Source organism: Mizuhopecten yessoensis, unplaced genomic scaffold (genome assembly GCF_002113885.1).
Source record: "Mizuhopecten yessoensis strain PY_sf001 unplaced genomic scaffold, ASM211388v2 scaffold4373_2, whole genome shotgun sequence".
Taxonomy (NCBI): domain Eukaryota; kingdom Metazoa; phylum Mollusca; class Bivalvia; order Pectinida; family Pectinidae; genus Mizuhopecten; species Mizuhopecten yessoensis.
The window spans coordinates 265,621-277,409 of record NW_018405514.1 but is presented as its reverse complement, the minus strand read 5'-3'; the positions used below and the strand labels follow the sequence as shown (position 1 = coordinate 277,409).

The window sequence follows — 11,789 nt, the reverse complement described above, 5'->3', positions numbered from 1 at the left end:
ATGTTTACAGGATATTGTATAGGGAGATCTAGCTGTTGTAGCAAACTAAACATTTATGTTTACAGGATATTGTATAGGGAGATCCAGCTGTTGTAGCAAACTAAACATTTATGTTTACAGGATATTGTATAGGGAGATCTAGCTGTTGTAACAAACTAAACATTTACAAGATTATCTATAGCTACTGATTGCAAGATGGTGGACTAGCTATTACCATTTTGGCATGATCTATTACACTGAGTGAAATATATCTGCACTTTTGTGTTGGTCTAGTACAATACCAGTAGATCAATTTTCACACACCAGTTTGTCCATTGAATAGAAATCTGAATAACAGGACATAGACCCGCTTTATCCTGTACGATTTACAAAACATGTCCCACATATGTATCATATATTTAGTGTATATGGGTCATATATATACACACATATATACCTTTTTATTATTTACTGACTAGTAATTAAGACTTGAAGCAGGTCTTGGCATGTGTTCCTTTATTGCAATGTCTAACAGACCATACAGATGTAAACTTGTAGATGTTTATCGAGTACCGTCCATTGTGGGTAGAACATAAACTGTTATAAGTGTAAATAGGATTATGTGTATTTATTACCATAAGTATAACAATGTGACCTATGATAGCCTTCTTACCTGATCAACACCCACCTATGATAATCAATATCCTATGTGTTATACCTCACTGCAAGTACTTAGTACTTAACTCAGGCTGAACTTCAATCCTCATTTAGGGGGCCCATCCTTTTTCTTTCTCATTTAAATGCACGTTTCTTTTGAATGTTTGTATTGATAAAGGTACTGCATGCATATCAGATATTTAAATTTCATGGAGTCACTCAGGTACCTTGGATGGTGATGTGGCACCATGTCCTGCTGCTACAAGGAAATTATACGGCCAAAGTAATACTGCTGCAGAGTCACTTCATGGCCCCAACTATACTGCTGCAGAGTCACTTCATGGCCCCGACTATACCGCTGCAGAGTCACTTCATGGCCCCAACTATACTGCTGCAGAGTCACTTCATGGCCCCAACTATACTGCTGCAGAGTCACTTCATGGCCCCAACTATACTGCTGCAGAGTCACTTCATGGCCCCAACTATACTGCTGCAGAGTCACTTCATGGCCCCAACTATACTGCTGCAGAGTCACTTCATGGCCCCAACTATACTGCTGCAGAGTCACTTCATGGCCCCAACTATACTGCTGCAGAGTCACTTCATGGCCCCAACTATACTGCTGCAGAGTCACTTCATGGCCCCAACTATACTGCTGCAGAGTCACTTCATGGCCCCAACTATACTGCTGCAGAGTCACTTCATGGCCCCAACTATACTGCTGCAGAGTCACTTCATGGCCCCAACTATACTGCTGCAGAGTCACTTCATGGCCCCAACTATACTGCTGCAGAGTCACTTCATGGCCCCAACTATACTGCTGCAGAGTCACTTCATGGCCCCAACTATACTGCTGCAGAGTCACTTCATGGCCCCAACTATACTGCTGCAGAGTCACTTCATGGCCCCAACTATACTGCTGCAGAGTCACTTCATGGCCCCAACTATACTGCTGCAGAGTCACTTCATGGCCCCAACTATACTGCTGCAGAGTCACTTCATGGCCCCAACTATACTGCTGCAGAGTCACTTCATGGCCCCAACTATACTGCTGCAGAGTCACTTCATGGCCCCAACTATACTGCTGCAAGTCATTATTTGGCACAATGCTGAACTGCTACAAAGTCATTATGTGGCACCAGGCTGAAGAGTTGCAAAGTCCTATGGCATCAAGTTATGTTGTTACAAAGTCATTTTTGTCACAATGCTATACTGCAACAAGGTTATTATGCTGCATCAGACTATACTTCAGCAGTCATTATGTGGCAGCACGCTATACCAATGCTAAGGGATTATATAGCACAATGCTATGCTCCTGCAAATTTATTTTATGGCACAATTCTATGATGCGTCAAAAGTCATTTTGCATCATCAAGCTATATTGCTGATAAGTCTTTAGTGGTAGCAAGCCATATTATTACCTGACTCTCTATTCAAGTGTATATGAAGTATTTTTGACTGTTTTAATAAAAAAAATCCCTGGAAAAGACTGAAAACCCGTAAAATAATGTCAGGGCGCAACAATCGACGTATTTTTGATACAGATTTGTTTTTTGTCGTCTGGTGAAAATTGCAAATAACAGCAGATTTGAGGATATTTCTAAGCAAGATTTGGAATTAAATGGAATCTCTTGATATGTGACATATTTAAATACATGTTTTTTACTACCCAAAGTGTTAACGTTCCAATAAATACAATTGTTATAAATTGATAATTCAATTGTTACATTGACTTTAAATAATAAAGAATTAAATCTTCTATCCTGCCATACAGTCATTTATCCTAACTCGCAATTCAGGAAGTTTCTTGAATAGAGAGTCAGGTAATAAATCATTTGTTTCATTGGTATTGAGGCAGCAGTCAAATCCTTGACCCTCGGTAGCAGGGAAGACCTAAGGAACTGTTGCGCTCGGCCTTCTGCCTTGGGCAACAGTTCCCTAGGTCTTCCCTGCTACCGAGGGTCAATTATTTGACTGTTCCCCCAGTACCAATGAAAAAATTGTATACTGCTGCAAAGTCATAATATTGCACCAGGCTTAAATACTGCAAATTATTATGTGGCATCAAGCTATTCTTCTGATACAAGGTCATTATGTGGCATCAAGCTATTCTTCTGATACAAGGTCATAATGTGGCACCAAGCTATATTGCTTAAAGTCCATATTACAATGCTGCAAGGTTTTGTGTACAACACTTATCAATGTAGAACAGTGTACTGGGTTTTTCTGCTAGACATCACTCCTGTCTATTTGAACCAAAAGTTGACATTGTTCCAGGTTTTATTTTTCAAATTATATTGCCATATGTGATGATGTTCGTTCATCATTGAAATGTGTTAACATATCTTTTTTATCCCTGTACAGTGTGGCAGAATACTTATCGTGCAAAGACTGGTACAGTATCTCTCTTTTCACCATTTCATGCTTGCCAAGTAGAATCAACAACAAACAGATGTTATATTGTCTTTGCAAAACTTTTTTTTATTTTTTGTTCACTTCTTCAATAAATACGAACAGTTCAATACAACCCTGAAGTGCAGCGACCAACTTGTAAACACAGATGGCTGAATGATGACAGGTGACATGAGTGAGTAATGTTGGAATACTGAGGGTATTCTGGACTGTCCAGCAACCTCTTGTCTGTTAGTCTAGGAGAGGGCTGTAACACTAATGACCTAATCCCCCCAAGTACCACAGTGGACACGGTGTCCAGACTGGTACCAGTGGTATAGATAGGGAGTAAAAAATAGTACAGACTACTTTGATTTTATTACCAATTTCACTTTCAAATTTTGATTTTAAAAAAATCTTTAAACCTGTTTTAAATAAAAACTAAAAACCTTTTGGAAAAAAATAAAAGAAACTTAATATTATTGTGTTCGACTTTTTCATACATCCCTTATTTCATCCTGAGACCACAGACAAGAGCTATATTTCAAACATGAGACTAATGATGGACAATGAGAGTGCAACAGCAATTATCACAGCTGATCAATGAAGTAGGTGTCCACACCAGATTAAGTTCACGAACGTTATAAATATACATGTATGTACACGAGGGACTTATTACTCCTCTTTGACTCAAAATATGTCACACACATTTTACAATATTATTTATGAAGACTGGCAGTGTAATCAATTTCTTTTTATCAGTCAATCAAAACCCAGTCTATTGCAACCTTGTCCACTCCCATACTCCAAAATGGATGTGACATGGGGTAGTTCATTATGGTCTGCTAGGGTAAACCAAGACAATTAGACTGAATGAAATTTGTAAAGGTATTTCATACTCAAAATGTACACAAATTTATGTAAACATGTCTTAAAAATATATTCTTCAAAAAATTATGAATTCATCACAATTGTCCTGTCAAAGGAAAGAAACTTGGACGGATTCCTGATAAGGGCATATTGGACGAATTCAGAAAAGAATTAACTTCCAAAAGTAAACAAATATATCTTCATTTTGCAAATTTAACATAACAATGGGACGGAATTATAACTTTCCACATATACAATTTATAGATCATGATTACAGGTAACAACTAATCAATACTGTTTGACAACAATAATACTGGCAACATGGATGTAATTATTACCTAAAAATTCACCTGTCACTAAACACTAGCAAAGAAAAGTTTTTTGTTTTAGTTTATATTATTGATTATCTTTATTTTTTTCGATTTCTTCATTGAAAATTTTAACTTATTTTTTCCATATACACATGACTTTGTTACAATGAAACTTGAGAATAACCTTTCAAAAACAAACACATATATATATAAACCAGTGTTACACATATATAGCACTTATAGAGGTGAGAGGTGAATAAATAGTATTGGATGCATTGATAAAGAAATAAATTACCACACACAAGCATTCTACCGTGAGGGGTGACAGAGTACACACGTTTCACACTTGCCACACGTACAATAAATACACAGCCATCCATTCTCACACTCAGTTCCCTCACCACCCATTACGCTCTACCATGTGTGAAACAATTATGCATTATGAATGTACAGCACCAAGTACCTGGGATGGCTCAATCACTAGAACGGATGAATATTCTTTACTTGGAATGACAGCTTTTTCACCAAAATACTGACCATTTCCCCATTTACTAGTAACTTACCCCCAGAAAAGGCAGTTTTCATTTCCATTTGATGTACATACCAGTAAGTTGAAAATGAAAACGCTTTCGTTCCATCTTTTATAAAGACCTTTCAAAATATGAAAGAATATCAATTAAATAATGTTCACACTTTGCAGGCTACAAACACACAGTGTCAACAAAGTCCTTTTCAAGGTTATTATATCTAGCTCGCTCAACTCGTAAAACACACAGGTATATCACAGAACTGCCTCAGTGTGACCTGACCAACACTCGGTTGCTCAGGTCAAAGAATTTATTACATGACATATTTACTCCATTTTTCCCATAATGAGGAGACTGTGGGCAAATATGCACTAAAATGTCCCAAATCTGGCCAGTTTAAAGTTTAATCTAAATGTCATTCCTGATAGTTGACACGGGGACTAGGAATATTTCCAATGTCAAATAAATTGTCTACATCAAAGGCCTCCCCGATGTCCGCAAAACCCCCCGTCTCTGCCCATGGGTGTGCCAACTCATCGTCCAAATCGTCCTTGATTGTGACTGGGGAGGGGGTGGAGTGGATGGGCGTGTGAAGGCCACTACTAGCTTCAGCTGCTGCTTTTAATGCCCCCTGGTGATCACTGAGGTTAAAACTCTCCTCCCACCACTGAGGAGCTTTGATAGGTTGTCCTGTTACTGTAAGATCCAAGGGATTTTCTGTAGTAAAGTCAAGTGGAACGTCCGAACTAAGGTCAGCTTGACCGAACAAGTCCTCTATACTGAAATCGTCCGAGTTGGCCTCTGATGAGGGAGGACTCATTGCTGCTGACGGACTGAGATCCTGCTCACTTGTGTTGTCTAATAAATCCTCCGTTTTTACCCGTACACCGCCAATCTCAATATCTTGATTCAATATAGAGGTCCAGTTGAAATCTCCTTTCAGTGAATCATCCTCCTGACCAGGAAACAGAACACTGAGTCCATTTTGACCACCATTTTTGGAAAATTTACTGAAGTTGATGAGACTGTTGCAACTAGACATGCTGTCGTCATCCTCTCGCTTCACTTTTTTAAGAGGAGGAGGACAAGCAGCATCCCGACTGTTCCTTCGTTTTTTGAAAATGCCATTTTCGATCATGTCATTGTAATCTGGGTTGATTCTCCAGAAACCACCCTTTCCAGGCTCATCCTTTCTTCGTGGTACTTTCTGGAAACATTTGTTCAAGGACAAGTTGTGGCGGATAGAATTCTGTAAAGGAATAATGTTATCCATTAACAATTAGCTGAATTGATGATAAATATGAAGAGCTAAATCAATTTCATAAAAGGCGAAAAGTATTTTTTTTTAATTTGAGAATCGATAATGCAATATGTTAAGGATTTTAAATGTATTTCTTGTCATCCAGTAACATTGTAATACATTTTACTGTGTGTTATAATCTGAACAGGGACTAAGGTGGATCATAGGATTATCTTTTAGCTTACTATTGTTTGAATGGTTGCACATGAACATAGATCTGTACCTGATTCAATTCTTAAAGGTGGGTCAACCATAAGATTAAAGGCCATGTCACATATCTTATAATTCAAATGCATAACTCCAGCTGAGTGGGCTGTTGGGTAGGTTTAGGAGTCCATTGTCTTTAAAACAAAGACAGGTATCCTTTGCAATTCAGAAAGCTTACCTGCCAACTTGGGTCTGCTAATCTGTAGTACATAAAGTTGTCTGTGATCCAGTTGTAAATTGCTGACAATGTGATTTTGCTTTTCTTGGTTTCTTTCATGGCCATGCAAATGAGTGTGGCATAGGAGTATGGTGGCTTTACATAAGGGTTAGTCTTGTAGTCGATTGTGTCCCCACCAAGGGAGGTGGGCGTGCCTGGGGTGGGGTCTGCCAGGTGAAACTTGGTCTCTAGCTTGCACTGTGGAGGGGCACAGGAGACATTGAGCACAGCATTGGGGTTTACTTTTAGATTTTTGAAATTGTTGCTGTTGTTGCTGCTCTCTGCCATCAATATGGGGGCGGGACCAGGACTTGGCGGTGGGGTTGGTGTTGTGATCTTCATGATGTTTAGGTTCTGTAGCCAGTTGAGACTGGTAAGGCTGTCATCCAGATTGAGTCCCCCATTGCTGCAGGTGTCAAGTGGGTACTTGTTCATCCAGTTCTGCCTGAACTTGACGGCCAGTGTGTCTCGCTTGTTGGCCGGCATCTTGGCAGTCAGCTGCTGCTGCCGCTGGACTGTGTATGCTTGTGGGAACTTCGTCTTGGCGGTGGGGGTGTAACTTTGCTTACAGCAATTGTAGGTTAAATACCTGCAAAATAATAATACAATAATGAAATATTTGTTTATAAGCAAATAAAAATTACCATTTCACACCAAATAGATTTGCAACATGTTTTATTTGGACACTATAGCCAAAGATTAAACTTTTGATTGAACTTTTTGAATATTTACTTTAGGTTATGACCTTGAATAATAAAAGGTGATATGCTTATCAAAATATGATAAACACTTCATATTGAACTTGCATATTATTTTATAACACCTGCATCAATTTATAAAAGTTCTAAGCTTGTTTGTATGTTGACAACTGTGAATGGATTTTAATGAAATTGAATAAAATAATGTTTGTTTAACCCAGACCATATATGAATATAGCATGATAAAGGCAAGACAAAATCTAGTCTTTCTTTCCGAAGATCAACCTTGGAAAAAATATGTTGTGCTAAAGCTGACATGTAATATGTCTATTTAATCTTAGAATTTTATATAAAAATATTTTTTGCTAACTCAATCACCTTTTATTCCACTCGAATTGTTGTAAATTAAGAAAAATAAACAAAAAAATATTTAAAATGTGAATCACCAAAAATATTAAAAATCCAAATCATATGAAAAATAATATGCTGAATAAATTATCCTGCTTTTTACTATCTTACCTTTTTTATAAGTTCGGTTTCCAGTAAGGCCTACTCCAATTACAAAAAAAATACTGACTGGCCTATTGGTATGACCTCCTGTGACTGAAGCATGGACATACAGCTCTGATATTACTGGGAATGTCACCTCGAGAGCAAGTTTGGACAACCGATAATGCGACCGAACATGCTTAGAAAAGAGCGTCAACCTATGGCATTAACATATGAATGGTCATCTACCTGTATGTTTACCTCTATTTATAGGCTTGATGACACGTGGTATTAAATACCGGTAACCGCCTAATGACAGGTGTAAAACTATAACGGGGTGGTATAAACTTTCATATTTCGGAAAGAATGGTCAAAATTACCTTTACAATCTAGACTCTTTGAAAGAATAATTGGACAATCAAAACTTACCTGTGGGTTACTTTGAGCTCCGGTAAAAACTGCTCACGACTAGCTGTCTCCCGCTATACCTTTTTCACCTGTGCTTTATGATCAAGGTGATAGGTCCAAGCTTGTTTGTCGGAGAACCGCTAAATCTTATCATAGATGAATAGAGCCGATTCTACTGCAAGTTTGTAAAACTGCATACATCCACAATTTGCCTAATTAGAGATATCCATTGTTTTCTAGCTTTCCTCCACCCCGATACCTGCTACTGTACCCGGGCAATACACATTGCAGAATGAGGACTTTACCTGTGCACTCGATTGATGAATCAAAACATCGTAGCAACATGGTAAACGCTTGTAAATATTACCTCGCTTTTGATTGGTTCTCAGCACTGTTGTGTATTCGGCTATGGTAGCGGGAGTAAACACGTTCTGCTGCGATCTATCATTTTATTTGATTGGTCGATTGAACCTTGCCGAAGCCATTAATCATAATACTGATTGGGCCATCACTTTCGTAAATGGGTCAATCCAAGAAAATTTACATATGAAGGCATTGTTTGGGTGTTGTTTTTCAAAGCTTTGTAGTCGGGATCCAAGACACACATAACAAGTACTTCTGGTCTGTTTATTTACATCAATGCAATATTATTATAAAAGGGCGCGAGTTTTTTCCCCCTGCGATGTGTCATTTGGGTAACGTTTCGATGTTTAGTTTAAACATATGTTATTGCCAAGCAAATGGATTGGGCACAAGTTATTATACCGCCACAACTTATCAATGTGTAAATAATGGATTTTTATCATTTTATGCGCAACCGGTTGGACATTATAAATAAGTCATGAAATACAATCAAGACAGCGAAAGAGTAAACTTATAGTAAGCCCTTTCCCAGCAAATTACGAACATATATTTACAATAGTACAAGAAGGCAGACTATATTGAAATAAATGTTCATATATATACGCTATTTTATTTTTAAATGCTTTAATTTATAAATTGAAATTATAAGACAGAGACAGAGAGAAGGGGGGGGGGGGGGTAATAGTCTGCAATTATGATACATACATCCTCATCATTATTAATGTATGACATATGGTATCTGCCTCCAAAGCAACAATGACAAGTTTTATTCTCGCAAACTGGTTACAGTGTAGAGAATTATAAACCTATATATAGTACAGTTTACATATAAATCATGGTGTTAATGGCCAGTGTTAATTCGCTCAATTATGTGCTTAAGGAATTTTATAAGTGAAATTAATTCTTCATTATTAACATAATTGAATAATGTATTAAACTTGAAAGTACTAGGACTTTCAAAATGATATCTCGACATAAATTATCTTCTGTTTTGCAGTATCTGGTGGTCATTACAATTAAACAAATGATATTCGTCCCCAATTTCATTTAGGTCACAAAAAATACATTTTCTATCTTCTCTAGGAATGTTATTCCATCTACCACATTCAATCGGAAATTTAACATTACACATTCTAAATTTACAATAAACATTTGCTAGTCTTGGAGGGAGATCTAGCAGGTATTTTTCTAATACTAAGTCATTTTTAAAAATTCTGTAATTAGTCCCTTTNGGTATTTTTCTAATACTAAGTCATTTTTAAAAATTCTGTAATAAGTCCCTTTGAATACATCGCTTCTCCAATTATTAATGAATTTATCTTTGAGTGTATGGAAAACTGTATTTTTCAACCATTGGGTACTTTGGAACTCTTGAATTTCAAATATATGTTTTAAATTACATTCATCAAGGATATTTTTAATACAATTCGACCATTGAGTATTTAAAAAAAAAAGTTTATAATAATTTTATACATTTTATTATTTAAGGTTCTAACAATTTGGCCCAAAATCCAATCATTCGAACTTTGATAATTATACTCAGAGGAAATCTTCCTTATTCCCCATAAATCATGAAATTGGGTGTCGATGTTTTCACCTGAAGAATATGTTTGCAAAATTTCAAATGTAAACGTTCTAAAAGTTTGTTATCACAAAAACCCCAGACTTCACAACCATACAACATGACAGGCTTGATGATAGCTTTATCGAAAATATCTAATTTACAGTCAATTGATAGATTATGCTCTCTGCATTTAGCAATAGCACCATACATTGCTCTAGGGCCCTTATCATATAATTGTCTAATATTTAACTGCGTGAAACCATTTTGAGTAAATTTCTACTTCATTTCTGTTATAAGTAAAACGTATATTTTGGGGTACTCTCCCTCTACCAAATATCATCACTTTTGTTTTATCGATATTTACTTTAAGATGCCACAATTTTGAATAATCATAAAACACATTAAGTTGTTTTTGTAAATCTTCTGGGGTATCTGCTAACAAAATAGTGTCATCAACATTACATTCAACTTAAGATATATATATGTGTAACTCATTCTCAAGTTTTCCCGCCAAATTTTATAGACCTGTACAATCATTAGATTCTAAAAACATTTCAAGGTCATTTAGATACTATGAAAATAAAAATGGGGAAAGATTTTCACCCTGCCTAACCCCGGAATTACAGGTGAAGATATTGGAGAATGTTCCATCTTTCATGACTTTAGCCTTAATTCCATTGTACATATTAACAATAACTTTAAAAAAATATTTCCATCTACATTATTTGTTATTAATTTGTTCCACAACCCTATTCTCCAGACACTGTCGAACGCTTTCTCAAAATCTATGAAAGCACAATACAAACGGATTTTGAATTGTTTTGAAAGTTGAGTTAAAGAATATAAAGAAAATATATGATCTATCAACAGATAGTATAAAAAAGCATATCGGACCATGTGGTTGTTTTTTTCTCCATGCAAACGGGCTGTTCACAACTTTCTGCATGTTCAAATGTTCATCACATCCCTATACAACCTTCCTCCTGTTCGTTCCGTGCTTTCTGGTATTTCCGTTTCTACCAGTCCGTCTGCACAGAGAAAAACCAAACACATGGTTGGGCACGATGCACGGTAGATAACGGAAGTCCAGATAAAATGGTGTAGTTTTAAATGGAATCATGACATTTTTATAATCAGCGTCATATCTGAAAACACGTTGGTGATAATAGACCCGAACCCGAACATTGCTTTGTCTGATTATGATTTAATTCATGTATTACTTGGGGGTAGCCTTCACCATATATTAAGCGCATTTTATGTAACCTTTGTACTGCATAGTGCTATTTTTATTGACAACATGTTGCTGTTGTATCAGCGTTAATAATGAAATAACACGTACAAATGTACGTACAATAGCAATATCTACCTAATTGCTATTTTTTCTCTTATTTTGTGTGTGTTTATGTGTGGGTAACCCTGAGAGGACCTTGCTGGTTGGCTTTCCCCAACCCTTGGAAACCTCAGGATTCCCAGGCATTCTAATTATTTGTATGATTTGCTCTTAACGAGACCATTCTTTCTGTATTTACTAAACTAATTCAAGATTCATTAACTTCTCTCTTCATCTCTGTAGTTAACTGATGTATTTATGTGTATTTAAGTATCAATTAATAATATGTGATTTGTATTTTGACTACACTGTACATTTTTGTAACTCTTCAACTTGGAGGAAATAAAGAAATAATAATCAATTAGTAAGGGTTTTAGCACAGTCCCTCCGCCTATATAATCCTTACCACCCCCCTGGCACCCCCCTTCGGCAGGGGGGTACCGATCGATGACGTCACAGGGGGGTGTCTCCTAGTGGT

The 11,789-nt window shown here is 36.7% G+C and overlaps 1 protein-coding gene across 2 annotated transcripts; it reads right to left on the bottom strand.

The window, feature by feature from the left end:
- Positions 1-3,094: 3,094 nt before the first annotated feature.
- Positions 3,095-8,400, bottom strand: LOC110448895 (forkhead box protein J1-B-like). 2 transcript variants are annotated; one of them, XM_021495383.1, is made up of 3 exons: positions 8,076-8,400; positions 6,421-7,048; positions 3,095-5,984 (listed from the first exon to the last, which is right to left on the bottom strand). In XM_021495383.1, exons 2-3 carry the CDS (start codon positions 6,943-6,945, stop codon positions 5,151-5,153), a joined length of 1,359 nt encoding a protein of 452 aa, XP_021351058.1. In that variant the 5' UTR covers positions 6,946-7,048; positions 8,076-8,400; the 3' UTR covers positions 3,095-5,150. The 2 variants fall into 2 exon arrangements, with proteins under 2 accessions (XP_021351058.1, XP_021351059.1); XM_021495384.1 differs by lacking the exon at positions 8,076-8,400 and adding an exon at positions 7,677-7,896.
- Positions 8,401-11,789: the final 3,389 nt, after the last annotated feature.